Source organism: Puma concolor, chromosome A2 (assembly GCF_028749965.1).
Source record: "Puma concolor isolate L17-30 chromosome A2, mPumCon1.1.hap2, whole genome shotgun sequence".
In the NCBI taxonomy this organism is placed as follows: domain Eukaryota; kingdom Metazoa; phylum Chordata; class Mammalia; order Carnivora; family Felidae; genus Puma; species Puma concolor.
This window is the reverse complement of record NC_141668.1, coordinates 79007522-79027128: the sequence shown is the minus strand read 5'-3', so window position 1 is coordinate 79027128 and position 19607 is coordinate 79007522. Positions and strand designations below refer to the sequence as shown.

The 19607-nt window shown below is 40.8% G+C and overlaps 1 protein-coding gene across 1 annotated transcript in view; it reads right to left on the bottom strand.

Annotated features, from left to right (window-relative positions):
• ABCB4 (ATP binding cassette subfamily B member 4) overlaps nucleotides 1-19607 on the bottom strand; it is a 72138-nt gene that overhangs the window by 17986 nt on the left and 34545 nt on the right. Inside the window, exons 15-19 of the mRNA XM_025929634.2 lie at nucleotides 14779-14940; nucleotides 7900-8076; nucleotides 4901-5047; nucleotides 2913-3017; nucleotides 995-1072 (exon numbers count right to left, since the gene is read on the bottom strand). Of these exons, the coding sequence (XP_025785419.1) occupies nucleotides 995-1072; nucleotides 2913-3017; nucleotides 4901-5047; nucleotides 7900-8076; nucleotides 14779-14940 (669 nt within the window). The remainder of the gene's footprint in view (nucleotides 1-994; nucleotides 1073-2912; nucleotides 3018-4900; nucleotides 5048-7899; nucleotides 8077-14778; nucleotides 14941-19607) is intronic.

Sequence of the window (19607 nt, the reverse complement as noted above, 5' to 3'; positions counted from 1 at the left end):
ACTGCAGACACCTCCTCCCTGCTGAGGTGATGTACTGCATAGATGGGATGGAGTGGTGCTCAACACAGCTCCTGTAACTCCTAAGCAGGAGAAAATCAGCCCTGCTTCCTCACCGTGTTTTGTTTGGTTTGGTTTCTTTAACCAAAAATTGAAAAAGTGTATGTTAGATAAGATTTTAACCGCAGCCTACACTCATCCATAGCATGTGAGTTTCACAGCAAATCATCTTCCCCACATAGCAACACTGAAAAGATACTGCAAAAAACGTTGCTCAACTCAGACCTGCTCTAAATAGGATACCTGCTATGGGCTTTTTTGTGAGCACGGATATAATCACTTCCTGTCAAGTGCATGGATAATATTCTGGCCCTCTCTCTTAAGCCTCCTCCATAAAAACAGAGAATTCATATAAGCACATTTCCCCATATGTCCTGCACTAAGACTGTGGACTTCTCAAGAGGGCACATAATGCATTTTATAGTCCCGGCTAATAGCACAGGGGCTCATAGTTGGTAATGACTGAGTGAATCAACACGTGAATTAATATGAAAACAGAGCTCAAGACAAAACCGAAACTCAGTTACCAACATTTGGGAAAATGTATAGTTAGCACAGTCAGTTGTGGCACATGAATCCTACTAACCACCTTCTCCTTTGTTTCAAGATATCTTGGGGTCTCAGATTCCTAGCTTGGGCCTGCATAGAATCCAGAGAAGAGATACAGGTCCTTAAAAATGACAGTATACATATGGATAGAGACAGTTACAAAATAAGCTCAAAAAGCTACCTAAATTAAGCATACTCCCATGAAATTCCTGAAAAGTCTTTGGATATTGAAAGACCAGGACAACTGGTAGGGCCCTGCCCAGTCCCTGCAAGAAAGCATGGATGGGGTAGGTGGGCATGGTCATGAACTACACACACCCAAACGACAGAAAGAGGCTGTGAATTTAAGAAATCTGAGCAGAAGGCATTCTCCAGTGCACACACCTACCTGTCTTAGCATTGCTTTAAAAGCCATTAACCGAAGCCTTGTGGTGAGGATCTCACCAGCTTTCCCCAAAGTGAAGCCCTGGTTAAAAAAAAAAAAAAAAAAAAAAAGCTGTTGTCCCTTTTGATGATCGGTAGTATTTGACCCAAGTGGGTATACTCATATTAGTTTTTACATTACACATACATTAGTCCACTATTCAGGTAACAAAAGTCTATGACCAAACATTAATTCCAAGTCCGAATTTCAAATTCATGTACTTGCCCAATCATTAACATACAAAAGAATCCTGAGACCAAAAACCTTACAAATGTCCAGTTATGGCTTCTGAAACATTCTTTAAAAAAATTTTTTTTAATAATTTATTTTTGAAAGAGAGAAAGCACGCAAGCACGTGAGCAGGGGAGTGGCAGAGAGGGAGAGATAGAGAATCCCAAGCAGGTTCCGCACTGTCAGTATGGAGTCCGACATGGGACTAGAACCCATAAACTGTGAGAAAGTGGCCTGAGCTGGAATCAATAGTCAGATGCTTAACCGACTGAGCCACGCAGACACCCCTGGCTTCTGAAACATTCTAAACGTGTTTCCTTTCCCCAACTTTCAAGGGCATCTCAGTAAGCACAGTATCATATAGAATTACAACTTTTGGCATGTTCCTGATACTTTAAACCACCGGAAGCACAAGTAACAAAACTCCATGCAGGAACACATTCTGTCTTGTGTAGTGCAGAGGGAAGGAGGAGGTCTGTACTATCAAGTTCCACACGAGTTTGCTGGTTCTCTGTCACAGCTCCACCTGTTCTCAGATTGGGGGAACAATTAGGCTATTCTTCCTCCTCAAGCGGCCTTGCCAGAAAATTCCTCTCTCAATTATGCCATGTTCAAATGGAAGAGCAGCACAGATGTCCACCGCTGGGCTGGGTGAGACCTCCAGGTACACAGAGCTTTGGTGTAGGTGTGCAGAGAATGCTCTGGGAGGACACATCAGGAGTCTTTATTAAGCCAGGAGAGTAGGTGATCAGTACCTGGGGATGAGTCTGCCCCAGGAGTCCAAGCCCGGGCTACTGCGGTCTCCTCCTTCCTCGGCCGGCACAGCGCTCAAGGCCAATGTGGGCACTGCAGTTCTATTCGTCATCCCACTGTTCCCACAGTATATAAAATACATTTCTAAAACTATCCCCACTCCTTAACACACCAGGGCCTGGGATGGATTGCATCACTGCGTTGCTACCAGTAAGGCAATGATTTCCAAATAAAAAGCTTGGCTTACTTTTACCATTGGCTCAACAATGACAGAAGACAAGCATAGTGGACAAGACTAGGAAACCTCATTTTGCTGACTTACTGGATTGTATTGGAAAAGCCTGTGTGGTGCTGAGTTACAGAGACAAAAGAAATTTAGTAAATCTAGGCAGAAAAGTACAAACAGAACAGGCTTTTTAGTTCATTTTGCCCAGCTTTACAATATATAAATGCAGTATTATAGATGTTCTTACACAGAGTTCATCTGTTAAGAAGGAAAAGATCAGAGAAGTTGCTTGAAACGGTACCAAAAGTAATAGCAAAAAAGAGAATATACTGGTGTACTGATTTTTTTTCTACTTTATAATGAGTTTAACTGGTACTTATGTTCTCTTATGAATTCAAGTCTCTTTTTTCCTTTGTAATGAATGTCTGCTGTGGGCAAACCTGGGACATAATATAATTTAGAACATAGCAAAGTCTCTATTCCTCCTGCTCAGGACACTGCCCTCTGAAAGAGCTGCACAGACTATGTTTGCAATTCATTTCAATTTAAGATTCAAAAGTTCCATTAGGTTTTAATTGATAATTAATGTATATTAATAGATAATAAAACCTAATAGTTTATATTCTCTAATAGAAGGTAGACTTACGAGAAGATGAAATCATAGGTACCTACCTGAAGGAAGAAAGTAAAAAAAGAAATAATTCCCAGACCTAAAAAAAGCAACGAGAACATGTTGCATTTCCACTGCTTTACTTCATCATCCCCTGGTCCAAAAACCTACAAAAGAACATTTAAAATGCCCACTTGGATTACATGATTCTCTTCACTCTTCCCATAATAATGGCTTCAGCATTACAGTTTAAAAACTGGGCTTTGAACATATGGGGTTTTATTTTAAATTGTAAAATACATACAATAAAAACTTTGCCATCGTAACCATTTTTAAGTGTACGATTCAGAGGCATAAGATACATTCACTGTGTCGTATCATGCAACCTTCACCACTACCCATCTCCAGAACTTTTTCATCATCTCAGATTGCAACTCTGCACCCGTGAAACAGGAACCTCACCGTACCCACTCCCCAGGCCCTTGGGGACCACGATGCTACTTCCCATCTCCCAGAACTTGAGGGTCACGTGGTAATTAACATGAGAAGAAACACTGCATCTGGATTGTGTGTGGTTGCACATTTTGGTGTTTGTTCCTCTTCCTCTGCACTGCTGTTCCCTCTGCCCCAACTGGTGCCTGCCTGGCCCCAGCCCTGCACCCCTGCCCCACAGGGGCTCTGCCTGCTCCTGACCAATTAACATCAAACAGCACCTCCACCTCCAGCCCCCTGCTGCCAGGCCCTGCCTTTAAAAGACTTGCTGTCCCCTGACACGCTACGTGTTTGTGTTTTGTTTGTGTGTTCTGTGTTTGTCCCAACAGAAAGTAAATTGTTTGAGGGCAGGGCTTGGTTTATTTTCTGCTTTATCTCTGGTGCCCAGGACACCATTTGGCATGTAGGAGAGGCCCCAAAATAGAAATACAGTCTGCACAGCTCTTGAATTGCAAGAGAGCTAGGGATTGCTTTATTTTCTAATTTTAAAACATTTGAAGGGTCCTTTCTAATTTACTACTGTTTTGGCTTGTGCTCTTAATTGGAGACCAACGTCCCATGTCACAAGTACAATAAACTTATAACATGATGAAGAAGAATTTATCTTAACAAGAAAGTCTCTGCAATAATGTTAGGGGTTGACTAAGATTATGCAATACAAATGGTGGGTGTAATGGAGCCTTAGATGTTTCTGATAACTTTCTCTAAATGTTCCCCAAGGAAGTTGGATTAGATACTATGAGTTTTCTTAGACTCTTCAGGCCAGGGAAGGATTGCTAAAACAATGATGTACTTGCTGTTAGTTTTTGAATACTCACTCTGAGGCAGACACTCTTAAACACTCCCCTTGTAGTTATCTGTAGCATCTCTTTCCATCCTCAGCCAGCCTGTGAGGCAGGATTACTTTATACATGAAGGAACTGGGGACCGACAAGGGCAGCACCCAGCCCACGTATGCACAGCCGGGAAATGGCGAGGCCGGTCTGTGCCCAGTGCTTGGTCCTTGGGGGCTGGGACTTGAGCCTGTCCTTCACCTCCTCCCAGCCTTCCTGGAGCCTGCACCTGCTCTCCTCAATTGGGAAAAGGAGCACCGTCTTCACCTCAATGAAGAGCTAATTAAAAGCCTCTGTTAGTGATTTTATAACTTACAATTTCATTAGTATCATAACTTGGAATCGTTTGAAAGGCTACCTTTTCTTTTCCCTTGCGTCTTTCCTCAAAGGGGAATTAAAAACTTCAGCTTACTCCAAAATGGAGGCTGCTTTACTCCAAAATGGACCCAGTGGGGAGGTCGGCACAAAAACGGATTTTTAATTTTTATTAATTTTTATTTTTTTTCAAGCTTACTTATTTTGAGAGAGAGAAAGCATGAAAGCGGGGAAAGGGTAGAGAGACAGAATTCCAAATAGGCTCTGCACCATCAACGTGTGGGGCTCAAACTCACAGACCGTGAGATCATGACTTCAGCCAAAATACAGAGTTGGATGCTTAACTGAGGCACCCAGGTGCCCCGAGAACGCATTTAATTCAAACTACTACATGATGGTTTCAAACTTACCGCTAGCATTTCTGAGAACATGATTGCAAATGCCGGCTGAAGGGCCCCATTGGCAATGGCACATGCTATTCCCACCACGAAGTAGGGCCATTCTGTTTTATTCAGCTTCAAGATCTTCAGAAAAGACACTGGTGGCACATTTTCATCCTGTAACACACACATACACACACACACATCTATGTATCAGGACAAACTGGTCATAACACAACAGTTACCACCAGAGTTTGTAGACAAAGACACAGCATTGTCCTCAAAGAACTTCCAAACTAGGTGCTGAGAATAACCAGTCCACACCAGTCTCCTAGAGAGTAAGACGGTCTGTTATCAAATGTTAACAGTGTCCACTGATTACATAAGGTAAGAGCTGTTCACTCAAGAAGCAGTCTTCATGATGTGACTAGCCCAACAGAGGGAGGAGAGGCAGGACCTGGGCACAAAATGCTCTAGAATCTTGTCCCAACTCAACACAGGGATGATGTTGGGGTTAAATGAGATAATACCCATGAAAAGATGGATAAATGTCCTTATAAATGTGGGATACCATTATGAACCTGGACCTGGTCTCCTCACCCCCAGAACCCTGTCCAGTGCTGCCTTTTTCCGTGACGTGTTCCTAACTCACAAAACCAAATTAATTATGCCCCTTTTCTTTTATCACTGTTCCTTGGCTTCTCCTATTTCAAAGCTTAGCTTATTTTGCATTTTTCCCCCATTTATTTATTTCCAAGCCTTGTTTTTTAATATGTTGGTTTTTTTTTTTTTTAAGGTGAAGACTAGGTCTTTTTTTTTTTTTTACTTTTTTTAACGTTTTTATTCATTTTTTGAGAGACAGAGAGACTGTGAGCGGGGAAGTGGCAGAGAAAGAGGGAGACAGAATCTGAAGCAGGCTCCAGACTGTGAACTGTCCGCAAAGAGCTTGGGGCTGGACTCGAACCCATGAACCATGAGATAATGACCTGGGCTGAAGTCTGCCACTTAATCAACTGAGCCACCCACCCGCAGACTATGTCTTTATATCCTTAGAAACTATCCTAGTGCTTGGCCCATATCAGATTCTCAGCAAATGTCAAATTCAAGGTCTGCTCAAACATGAAGGATTTAGGTCATATAAACTACTTTTGGAATCAGAATATTCTCCTGTAAAATTAAACTAGATAGAAAAGGTGCACATGGAATCCCAGAGCCTTATGGTCATTTAAATAGGTCATGTTTGGGACTCTATGTTTTGTTGTTTTAATGTTTATTTTTGAGAGAGAGAGATATAGAGTGCAAGTGGGGGAGGGCAGAGAGAGAGAGAGAGAGAGAGACAGAATCTGAAGCAGGCTCCAGGCTCTGAGCTGTCAGCACAGCGCCTTAGGTGGGGCTTGAACCCATGAACCGTGAGATCATGACCTGAGCCGAAGTCGGATGCTTAACTGACTGAGCCACTGCAGAGCCCCATGTTTGGGTCTCTATGAAACATAGAACATAGGGGTAGATTCTACTCAGCTTTCATTTTTCAAGCCACCCATTTTCTGTTTTATTTTACCTCCCCCCCCCCCAATAGTTAGCATTATCTCTAAGACCTGGTCTCCAGCCTGATAAATGAGCCTTTACTCAGACTGCTCTTCAACACAACACACACAAACAGGTGTCCCCAGGTCCCTCTCATCACACTTAATTCCTCCCTCTCCTTGGGCACACTGTCAAACCCTCTCTGATGGTACTTGTGACAATTTGTTGACTGTGGCATTTTCTGCCTTCCCCTCTTCTCTGTGCAATTCTTCAAGGGAAGTGCATTTCCCTTCAAGTGGTCCTCTGAAATACCAGACTGTAAAGACTTAGCAGCACAGCTCTTAAGATAAATGAGAAAAAACTGGAAACTTCCATAGCCAAAAGATGGGGGGTATTTATATTACTTCAGATAATGCAAATTCACAATAGTATGATTGTTACTCTCCTTTTCATAAATATACCAAGATTAAGACCTCTAAGGGAGCCCTTGTAATTTCTGCAGTAAGTAATGTTGTGGGCAGAGAAAAACAGATGCAGCGAACTCTCAGTACGATTAGTTTCTTAAGGCTAAGACAAGAGTAAAAATAAACTCAACCTTTATCAAGTAATGTGTTTTCAAACAATCTCTTGAAATAAACTATGTTTTCTTGGAATGGATTTCCCCTCGATTACAAAAGTTTCTGTTGACTTGAATTAATGATATCACAGGTCTTCAGGTGAGAAGTGTTAAAGAACATACAATTTTTGCTATTTCTGAACATTCTCCCCTTCTTTTAGTAAGAGAATTCCAATCCAATTCAGAGTGGTAATAGCATACAGTAAAAAGATCCAATTTCTTACCCTCCCTTGTAGCTAGGTATGGCCGTGGGATGAAGTTACAGCCAATGATATAAATAAAAGCATTGTATGGAACTTGTGGAAAATCTCTGTTTCCTCCTGCTGTTGGGAATAAAGATGTTACAGCTGGAGCTTCAGGGGCCCTTTTAGGTCACATGGGTGCAAGTCACAGGCAAGGACAGTGAAGATAAGGATGAAAGGAGCCTGAGTCCAAGGGAACTGTAGAGCCACGACCATGCTAGCCTTGGGTTTCTCACCACTAAGGCTTTTTTATGTCAAAGAAAAATGCAGAGTCTTACTTTATTTAAATGGATGTTATTCTGGCTTTTTCAGCCCAGGCCATGAGAGGTAATTGTCCGTTAACAGAATGCAAATATCGGAGCCTTTTACTTTAGACTAGCTTTATCTCTGGATCTCAAAGATGAATGGAGAATCTTTTTAATCATCGAAACACAGACTGTGTATCTGGATCTACCAGAAGTCCACTTTTAATTGGAATTGATTTCAATTCATTGTCCAATACATTTAAAAGTTGCAATTTCCTTTTTTCCAGGAAGGGTATAATTCACAGTAGGAATCATCTGTGCCTGCAATATACTTGCAAGGATAAGAATTTCAACAGCCAAACTACATCACAAAAGATTTAATTTAAGTGAAAAGCAACTTACGAGTTCTTTGATTTCCACATCAAGGCCATTCTGATACTTTCGTGAATTCCTAAGGCTTTTATGGGTGGAATTCCTAAATATGCGGGATGTCCAGCCATTGGGGGCCATTCCTATGGCAGCCTTTTCATTACTTAGTTCCACATCAAATTCTCCTGACTCCATCTGATTTCCTGATGTCTGAAAGAAGAACAAAATGTTAAGTTGTGCACATGTGTGCGTGTCCCCAAAGGGAGATAACCTCCATCTTTAGAGCCATGGAGTCACGGTGAATATTACATGTGTCATGACTTTAAGATTCTCTAACAGCTTTTCAATCAAGGTTAGCTTGAAAACTGTAAAGAGGTGTTACAACACACAGAAGTTGTGTTCAAGGTTAAAAAGGACAGAAAGGTTAAACTCAATTTGAACAATATAAATATTGGAGTATAAAAGTGTTTCCCCAAAATTAAAAGGCCAAATTTTCATCATCCGGCAGGTATATAGGAGTTCTGTCAACATGCAAGAATGCAGGGGCCAGTTCATGACCACCACCAAAGGGAAAAAGAATAAATAGAAACATTACCAAGGGCTCATTTTTAAAGCTACAAAGAAAAGCTGGGTCACTCCCCATGGGAGGCAATTAAACTGCTTTCCTTGACTAGCTGACTGTAATTATTTTCTTCCTTGTGTCCCGCTCAGACTCACGTCATCACAGGTGACCTCACTTGCAGGCTAAGCCTCACTGCCTGCATGGGATCAATTCTCTCCTTAAAGGGACCAAGCTAAAGGTAACTTAAGGACCTCTAGCTCAATGAATGACGAAGAACATCAAGCCAACCTTGTGGGAATCTGAGTCTGGTTCTCCATTTGCTTTCTCCATGTTCAAGTGCACATCTTAATGGGTTATACAGGGCCTGAGTTATTATAGTATTGTCTGTCTTGTTCTTGCTCCTCATCTTCAGGTCCTGTCCCCAAATCCAATCCTATGACTGTGCCTTACTGCACCTACAGTGGCCTATCTAGAGCTCTGCATATAATCTGATCCTAGCTTTCCAGTTGTGCTTTTGATACCTGACAAAATATCACCCATGTGCCTGGAACCACATTGCAGTGATATGTTCTGCTTGGTGGACTTCCTTACTTGCTTATAACTAGAACTGTTTTATACCATCTCCTAACCCAAACGAACCTAAAGCCTTGGCCTTGTAACTGATCCCTGCATCCTCGCTACCATCCACTCCCACACTGGTACCAGATTCTTTTCTCTAAAGGGCGGTTCTGCTTAAATCACATCCCAGCTCAAAAGTCTTCCACAGGTTCACCACATGCTCAGGCCTGGCTCCCCCAAGTTCTAGCTCATGGCCTGGACTACCACTGATGAAGGCATTTTCTTTTCCTCTTTTTGTCATCTCCATGCTACCAAAGGGTCCACCTCAACAGACAGTTCTCCCAATAAGCCCATTATGATTTTAGCCTTCTATGACCAAATGAACAATCCCTCTCTCTCTCCTGTAATACGTTTTTCTGTGTCCTACCTGAAGCCCTCATTTGGTGGGTGCTGAGGTCACTGAGCTCCAAACTCAAGATGGCTACTTTCTGCCAGGTGATGAGACGCATACGTTTAAAACCACTAGCCCTTATTTCTTACACCTGAATGTATTTTAGCTGTTTTAAATATTTAATTATCAAAGCAAAACAATAAATGTTGAAAGAAAATACGATGAATATCCTAAGAACAACTCCAAATCCTGAAGACGTGAAGAGAAAAAAAATGATAATATAACTACATACAGTTTTAAATCTTTTTTATGGTAGCTAAACAAACTACATAGTGAAACTGAAATAGCAAAGCAGGAAAAACATTTCCAATACATGCAGGAGTATAATTCCTTTTCATGCAAGGAGTTCTTAGAAGTCAACAAGAATGTCATGAACAACCCAACAGAAAAATGGCCTAAAATAGGAACACTTTATTTTTTTTTTTAATTTTTTTTTCAACGTTTTTATTTATTTTTGGGACAGAGAGAGACAGAGCATGAATGGGGGAGGGGCAGAGAGAGAAGGAGACACAGAATCAGAAACAGGCTCCAGGCTCCGAGCCATCAGCCCAGAGCCTGACGCGGGGCTCGAACTCACGGACTGCGAGATTGTGACCTGGCTGAAGTCGGACGCTTAACCGACTGCGCCACCCAGGCGCCCCAGGAACACTTTAATGTAAGAAAAAACACAAATGGCCACTGAACATGTGAAAAGAGGCTCAATCTCATGAAAATTAAAGAAATCTGGAAATCCTGTTTAGCTCTTTCAGGCTAGCAAAGATGAAAAATATATACTAAATGGCTGCTAGTGATTATCAACAGGGGTTTGGATTACGGTGAGTCTTTCAAGTTTCAAAGATATTCATGTTTGGATTTTTTTTTTTTAAGCTTAAATTTTTAAAAATAAGAGTGCATTACACTTATAATCAGGAAAAAGTTAGTATACATGTAACAGAAACAACTGGGGCACCTGGGTGGCTCAGTCGGTTAAGCATCTGACTTTGGCTCACAGGTCATGATCTAACCAACCTCTGTGGGTTTGAACCCCGTGTCAGGCTCTGTGCTGACAACTCAGAGCCTGGAGCCTGCTTCAGATTGTGTGTCTCCCTCTCTCTGTGTGCCTCCCCCCCCCCACCCCAACTCATGCTCTGTCTGTCAAAATTAAATAAACATTAAAAAAAATTTTTTAAACAAAAGAAACAACTAAGAGCCAATAATCCAACTAATGAAAAAGCAGTGACTATTCTACTTAGAAACATAACCAAGACCAGGTTTTTATTAACACTAGGTTGGGCTTTGGAAAAAAAAGAAACACGTTAGTTTGAGCATTTAGCGAACACTCAGGCCCACTGCAGCTCTTTCCTCCATCTCTGCAACAGCACCAGCAAATAAATGGTTAAGTAAAGCCTACACCAGAAATGAGAAATGCGAGGGTACCAAGACAAGAAGTTCAAAGGGGCTAAGAATCACGGAATGCCAGAGCCAGTGGAAATAGCGGTCATCTTAGTGCACACTCCACTCATTTAACAACCGAGGGCACCAAAACGCAATGACTTGCTGAAACCACTGCCTAGTTGGTGACAGGCCTTGTCTATCACACGACACCGTTCCATCTTTCACTGTACAACTTCTCCCAGGAACAAAAAGTTACGGAATACCTAGAGAAAGGTCAGAGCTGTCCTTACCCCCCGGCGGCCTCCCAGGCTATGTGCCAGGGGGAATGGAAGGTCATTCTTTTAGGGGCACAGACACAGGCCAGACAGGGGAGAAAGTGGCCACCTCTTTTGAGGATGTAAGGTGTCTTCACAGGCAAAACCGCACAGCCTTAGTACCCATTAATACAATGAAAACTAAAACTGAATTAAAGGAACATTATTCATATTTTTTAAACTAGGGAAATGATAAAGACCCTGTGATGGCTAGGACATATAAAGAGAGGCAGTTAGTAAAATTTACTCCCATTCTGCTGGAAAACATTCTCTGGCAAGTTGTGGCAAGAGGTATAATACTTTCTATCATTTCATTTGGTATTTTTACTTTGAGGACTTTTAAATTTCAGCAACTATTATTTATCGTGCATCTATTTTGTGTTGAGTGCTTTTTTTTTTCTAATTTTTTTTAACGTTTATTTATTTTTGAGACAGAGAGAGACAGAGCATGAATGGGGGAGGGTCAGAGAGAGAAGGAAACACAGAATCCGAAACGGGCTCCAGGCTCTGAGCTGTCAGCACAGAGCCTGATGTGGGGCTCGAACCCACGAACCGCGAGATCGTGACCTGAGCCGAAGTCGGACGCTTAACCGACTGAGCCACCCAGGCGCCCCGAGTGCTTCTTTTCAAATTTTTTTTTACATTTATTTATTTTTTGATAGACATAGACACAGCACAAGTTGGGGAGGGGCAGAGAGAGAAGGAGACACAGAATCTGAAGCAGGCTCCAGTCTCCAAGCTGTCAGCACAGAGCCTGATGCGGGGCTCAAACCCACAAACCGTAAGATCATGACCTGAACCAAAGTGGGATGCTTAACGGACTGAGCCACCCAGGCACCCCCTGAGTGCTTCTTTTTAAAAACCTACAGTTTTACTAAAACAATTCGCATACCATAAGAGCAACTCTTTTGAAGTTGTTGTTTTTGTTGTTGTTGTTGTTTTTTAGTATAATCAGTTGCTTATTTCTTAACCTTATAACAAACTTGCATGGTAGATTTAGTACTTTTTAAGTGTTTATTTATGTATTTTGAGAAAGAGAGAGAAAAACAAAGAGCATGAGTAAGTGGGGGAGGTGCATAGAGGGAGAGGGGGAGAGAGAGAGAGAGAGAGAGAGAGAGAGAGAGAGAATCCCAAGCAGGCTCCTTTCCATCAGCACAGAGCTCCATGTGGTGCTTGATTTCTTGAACCATGAGATCATGACCTTTGCCAAAATCAAGAGTCGGATGCTTAACTGACTGAGCCACTCAGGTGCCCCAGAGTTAGTATTTTAAATGTGGAAACTGAGGCTCAGAGAAGTGACTTGTCAAAAGGTAAAGCCAATTTTTGACTTAACATTTTTAGTACCATGTTTCCAAGGGACAGTATAGGTATCCCCTGCTTTTTGAACATCAGCATTATGCTACTTCATTTTTATGAAAGATCTACATTAGTACCTGTTGACACTAGCAAAACGAAATATGAAGAGAATTTTTGCTCTTAGGAAGAAAGGTGAAAAGTGAAAACAGCGACCAGCATTTGTTTCGTAGCCGCTGCCAGAGAGGCAGTGCCCCTGGGCATGGACAGCGCCCCGCCAAGCTCTTTCCCCAGAACTACACTCAGCATTTCAGCAACAAGCCGCCAGAGCTTTTTTTAAAATTAATTCATTTATTTATTTTAATATGAAATTTATTGTCAAATTGGTTTCCATACAATACCCAGTGTTCGTTCTAACAGGTGCCATCCTCAATACCCATTGCCTACCCCCTCCTCCCTCCCACCTGTCATCAACCCTCAGTTATTTTTATTCTCAGTTTTTAAGAATCTCTTATGGTTTGGCTCCCTCCCTCTCTTTTTATTTTTCCTTCCTCTCCCCCATGGTCTTCTGTTAAGTTTCTCAGGATCCACATAAGAGTGAAACCATATGGTATCTGTCTTTCTCTGTATGGCTTATTTCACTTAGCATCACACTCTCCAGTTCCATCCACGTTGCTACAAAGGGCCATATTTCATTTTTTCTCATTGCCATGTAGTATTCCATTGTGTATATAAACCACAATTTCTTTATCCATTCATCAGTTGATGGACATTTAGGCTCTTTTCATAATTTGGCTATTGTTGAAAGTGCTGCTATAAACATTGGGGTACAAGTGCCCCTGTTCATCAGCACTCCTGTATCCCTTGGGTAAATTCCTAGCAGTGCTATTGCTGGGTCATAGGGTAGGTCTATTTTTAATTTTTTGAGGAACCTCCACACTGTTTTCCAGAGTGGCTGCACCAGTTTGCATTCCCACCAACAGTGCAAGAGGGTTCCCATTTCTCCACATCCTCTCCAGCATCTATAGTCTCCTGATTTGTTCATTTTAGCCACTCTGACTGCCGTCAGAGCTTTGAACTGTATCTGCAAGCATCTGTGCTGTATCTTGATTTCTTCTGTGCATCTGTTAGCAAGGTATAGAGCCTAAGGTATCAGAAAAGCCTAAGAGAGGTTAATTTGGAGGGTCCGGGAATGCTCAAAAATTTTTCTATGTAAATTAATGCTAATTGCTTCTTTGCTTTATGCCATTTTTAAAAAAATATTTATTTTTGAGAGAGAGAGGGAGAGACACACACAGAGTGCAAGCAGGGGAGGGGCAGAGAGAGGGAGACACACAATCCACAGCAGGCTTTAGACTCTGAGCTGTCAGCACAGACCCCAATGCAGGGCCCAAATTCACAAGCCACAAGATCATGACCCAAGTTGAAGTCAGATGCTTAACCAACTGAGCCACCTAGGTGCCCCAAGCTTTACGCCATTTTGGCTTATGAAAGGTTTCATAGGAACACTCTACTTTTGGATAGAGGAAGAAACATGTATTTAGAATAGAGAAATACTGGAAATAAACCAAGTATTCAACTTTAGAAAAATGACTAAGCAATTCATTACATATTAATATAATGGACTGCCGAGCACCCATTAAAATGTTAGGATCCAGATGATCTGTATCTGAAATGTTAATGGAAAAGAAAAACAACAAAAAAGTCCATGACCATACTAATTACAGTTATATTTATAGAAGTATATACATTTGCTTGGTCTAAGAATCATATTTATAGAAAAATACTTACAGGTTATTTATTTTGCAAAGTGCACAAGTGAACACAATACAAGGATAATACAAATAAATAATTATCAATATTACCTGTTTTAGGAGCTACAGCGCATGATTTTTTTACAAAGAAGACAAAACTATTCACTTCCTAGAGTCATGTTTTGTTAGGATCTTCTAGGAAGCTGTCAGTTTTGTTAGGATCTTCTAGGAAGCGTTTCAAAATCACAAAGGCCCTCCTCCCACCATTAGAGATCCTGGCATTGCCCCCTCACTCCTACCACTTCTCCGATGGTCCCTAATCTTACGGTGGAAAAGACCTGCAAGTTTGAACACATTCCCCAGGAAACTAAGGGTCTCTGTCCTGAAGAATAAATGCAAAATGTTTTTGACATTTTTCTCCTCCCTCACCTTTCTCTCTCTTCCAGGCAGGATTCTTTCGCTGATTCTGAATTGAAGTCTCAGATGCACATTTTAGGTATCTTCCTGAAGTTTTATATTTCTCAGCACGTCATTAGCTGCCCAATATTTTACTAATATAAAGAATACTGTATTGAGAAGCAAAAACATATCCTGGGGAACACATACCTGCATGGTAACAAGCTTGAAGTACACCCCTTCCTTCTTCATCAGCTCCCCGTGGCTTCCTTGTTCCACAATGACACCATCCTCAAAGCCGGCGATGACATCTGCATTTCGGATTGTAGACAGTCGATGGGCTATCACAATGGTGGTCCGGCCTTCTCTGGCCTAAAAGGGAGAAGGACAGACGTGGTGCGGCAGGGTCACACTGTCGATATACTGTCAGTAGCACACACAGTCAAGCATTTGGATGCCCGTGTTTGCGGTGGATGAGAGTAGCTTACCCAGTGTGATTAGGGCTCACAGGCATCCTTATCTATGAAAGGTCACAGGGACACTTGAGTTCTGGACCGGAAAGGAGGCCAACCATTCCAGTATAAGGATGGATAATTCTGCAAGCTCACCGTGCAGGCTTACCCAAGCAAAACAAGAAAAGGCGTGACCTTTCTCAAGTGTTTTTACACTTGTCTGGGGAGCCTATCTTGCCAGTTATATGGTACGCTAGCTCTTTAGCAGCAACATGTTGGAATCATTGTCAAATGCAGCCTTCTCTGGGGTTCTTCTCTAGGGTTTCTTCTGAAGTGCCTGATTTCAATTATAATTCTGATGGGCTCCATGCCGGCAGTTTAGGTGAAAATGTAGTTCGAGATGAGGACAGTTTAAATTATAGTTCAAAGACCATCTGCATCACTATCTCCAGAGTGGGACCCATAACTGCTTTTTAACAAGTGCCCCCATCTAGCCCCAAGCTAAAATCTACAAATCACCCCAGTAGGTAGTTCAGTGAACTCACATGTTGGCTTGGTGGATTTATCAGTGGGCATTTAAATCCTGGAAAATGCTCATCAAATTATTCATGTTATGTCATTAATAAAGGTTATTCTTTTTGATTCTCTTTAACTCTATTAAGATAACAGCTTCTTACGACCACTTCTATTCTGAGGCAATAAAACCACATCATTAGGATGGTTATTGGAGTCCAGCTTAATTCACCTAAGTAGTTAAAAATACAAATTAAAACGACAGCCTAGATTCATAATAATCAAAAAGTGGGAGTAATCCATGTGTTCATCAGTTGATCGAAGGATAAACACAATGAAGTACATTCATACAATGGAATATTATTGGGCCATAAAAAGGAAAGATATTCTGATGCATGTTTGAGTATGGATGCACTTTGAAAACATTATGCTAATATCAATTATAGCCAATCTATGGAGAGAGCCCAAGTCTCCATTGACTGATGAATGGATAAAGAAGATGTGGTGAATACATATAATGGAATATTACTCAACCATCAAAAAGAATAAAATCTTGCCATTTGAAATGACATGCATAGAGCTAAAGTGCATTATGCTAAGTGAAGTCAGTCAATCAGAAAAAGAAAAAATACCATTTGATTTTACTCATATGTGGAATTTAGGAAACAAAACAGATGAACATATGGGAAGAGAAAAAAAGAAAAAAGAGAGGGAAGCAAATCATAAGAGGCTTTTAATGATTCAGAACAAACTGAGGTTGATGAAGGGAGGTGGGTAGGGAATGGGACAAATGGGTGATAGGTATTAAGGAGGGCACTTGTTGTGACGAGCACTGGGTATTGTATGTAAGTGAGGAATCACTAAATTCTACTCCTGAAACCAATATTACACTACATGTTAACTAACTAGAATTTAAATAAAAATTAGGGAAAAGAAAGAAAACATTACGCTAAATGAATGAAACCAGTCACAAAAGACTAGGCATTGTATGATTCCATTTATATGAAAAATCAAACTTAGGCAAACCCATAGAGACAGAAAGTAGATTAGTCGTTGCCAAGGGCTGGGGTGAGTATGGAGTGGAGAGTGACTGCTAATGGGTACAAGGTTTCCTATGGGGATGATGAAAATCTTCAGCAATTAGATAATGGTGATGGTTGCAAAATGTAGTGAATATGTTAAAAAACCACTGAGTTGTACATTTCAAAAGGGAGAACCTCATCGTATATGAATTATATCTCAATTTAAAAAAAGAGCAGCCATGAAAATTCTGGAAAAGAAGTTAGTGAGAGGGAAATACCTCCACCAAATATTACACCATTAAAAGCTATAGCAATTAAATTAATAAAATCCAGGGGACAGTATCACATGAATAGGCAACTTGATCAATAAAACAAAATAGAGGGTCCAGAAATAGACATAAAACATTTAAGAATTAATGTCTGATAAATATGGCATTGTCTATCAGAAGGGGAAAGGTGGAATATACAAAAGAATGGTATTGAGCCATATGTGTAGGCTCCTGGAAAAAAAAAAAAAAGGGTCTTTCTCCTTCCGTCCTTACACTAAAATAACCACCTTCAACTGTGTTTAAATAAGTATAAAAGAGTTAAACCATAGGAAAAGACAGAGACTAGAGCATTGCTCTATTGGACATTTAAGACTGTCTGATTTTTAGTACATAGGTCCCAAAGAGGCATTCAAAAATAGTTACTGATGTGGAAGTTGCACGGCTCAGTCCATGTGTGGCAAGGCGCATAGGAAATAACTTGATCAGTCTAATCATATTCATGATACTAAAAATAGTGATGTGTAAATTGCTAACAGTGATTATGTTAACATTATGCTAATAATAGGTTGATACTATGTCAACACTAAAAAAAATTTTTTTTTTCAACGTTTTTTATTTATTTTTGGGACAGAGAGAGACAGAGCATGAATGGGGTAGGGGCAGAAAGAGAGGGAGACACAGAATCGGAAACAGGCTCCAGGCTCCGAGCCATCAGCCCAGAGCCCGACGCGGGGCTCGAACTCACGGACCGCGAGATCGTGACCTGGCTGAAGTCGGACGCTTAACCGACTGCACCACCCAGGCGCCCCTGTCAACACTAAAAAAAAAAACAAACCCAGAGGAATTACAAACAGACTTATGAGTAAATGATTGGTGTGCAAGAGAAACAAAGGATATGTTGGTGAATTTAAAAGTTAGCAACTGTCACCCTTGACCAAAAAAACCTTGGCCAGAATAGAGATTTGACACAAAGAGATTTCTTTTCAGAGTTATCAGATGTTCCAGTGATGAAAAAACACTGGCAAATAAATATCCAAGATTTAAGGACACCAACTATTAAGAAATTTGGACCTTCTGCTAATTTTGGATGTGCAGGGATGAAAGGCAGGCCCAAACAAAGGGAGTACTGATCCATTAACCTTTCTGGAACTTCTGAGGAAAAAAAAGAGGTGGGGGAGGTATATAAAGTGAAACCTTTGGAGTCATTTGATAAAAATCACATGAAAGCTATTTTTTATTTTTCTCTTGCCCCTCCAGTATGGTAACACTGTGAGTAGGAGAGTCATGTAGGTATAAAATCTTGTGGTTATTGACTTTCTTTAAAAAATCAAAATAATAAATCTACATTTGCATTCTTTAAGATCTTATATTGAAGAACCTGTTGTATGTTTTGATAAATAGTCATTGAGTCAAAAGCTGATGTCGTCATTAAATTCTTTTTACGTAGTCATGTATGATTTCAATGAGCTGGATCACAGTAATCAATTCAGTCAATATTTATTTAGGGTCTAGTATGTGCAAGGCAGCGATTGTTAAAAAGATATAAACATAGGTGTGCCCAGCTGGCTCAGTTGGTAGAGCATGTGATTCTTGATCTCAGGGTCCTGAGTTCAAGTCTGGGATAGAGCGTACTTTAAAAAAAGATATAAACACGAACCATTCAGTAATTCTGCTTCTTAGAAAATTTATTCTTTCCAGGAAAGAGAAGGCATATAAATAAATAACTAAATAAATAACTACAGTAAGGTGGTGCCACACGTGAGGTACTGATAAATGTAGAAACGATCCATAAGAGGAAAATATTCTTACAGGATAGGTAATCAGGAAAGAATCACAATAGATGAAATAGTGCTATATCCTTACGCTCCTCAGAGGAAAGATAATGAACTGCAAAATTCAATTTTTCATTGTTAAAATGTAGTTTATACCTTAGAATGACTGGCCCAACTGACTGACTTGTAACATTGAGGGGAGTGTAGTGATAAAAGATTTCCCCTTTAAAGATACAATTTATTGTCTGCAAAATATATTAGCTTAGTAATTTTACAAAATATGGAGTCGATTATGTAGATTATAAACTATTCATGGCAGCTATGGTACATTAAACATGGCCACAAACACTTTGCAGGCATTCCCATCCAGAGGGGAAGTCTGTTTCTCCATCTCCTCAACTCCAGGCAGGTCTTGTGACTTGTTTTGACCAAATGAATATGAAGGAATTGATACTTGTGCAATTTCCAGAATCTGGACTTCAAAAGGCTTTACAGTTGTGTGTTTGCTACCTTGAAAACATAATAAAAGGAAATCTGTCTAATCTACTGGAAGATAAGAAGCCTCATGGGAAGAACTGAGCTGCCTCAGCCAACAGCCATCACCAACTAACTGCCAGGCACAAGGGTGAGGCTATCTTGAATGTTGCAGCCCAGCTGACTCTGGGTTGGAAGTAGCTGCCTGAGGGAGACTAAGTAAACCAAAAGAGGAACCACACCAGCCACCTCACTAAGTTTTGGCTTAAAACAACTGATGCAGAAATACTGTTAGTAACAGGGCGCCTGGGTGGCTCAGTTGATTAAATGTCCGCTTTGGCTCAGGTCATGATCTCGCAGCTTGGTTCGAGCCCCACATTGGGCTCTGTGCTGACCACTCAGAGCCTGGAGTCTGCTTCAGATTCTGTGTCTCCCTTTCTCTCTGTTCCTCCCCCACTCATGCATGTGTGCGTGCATGCTCTCTCTTTCTCTCTCTCTCAAAAATAAATTTTAAAAAACATTAAAAAAAAAGAAATA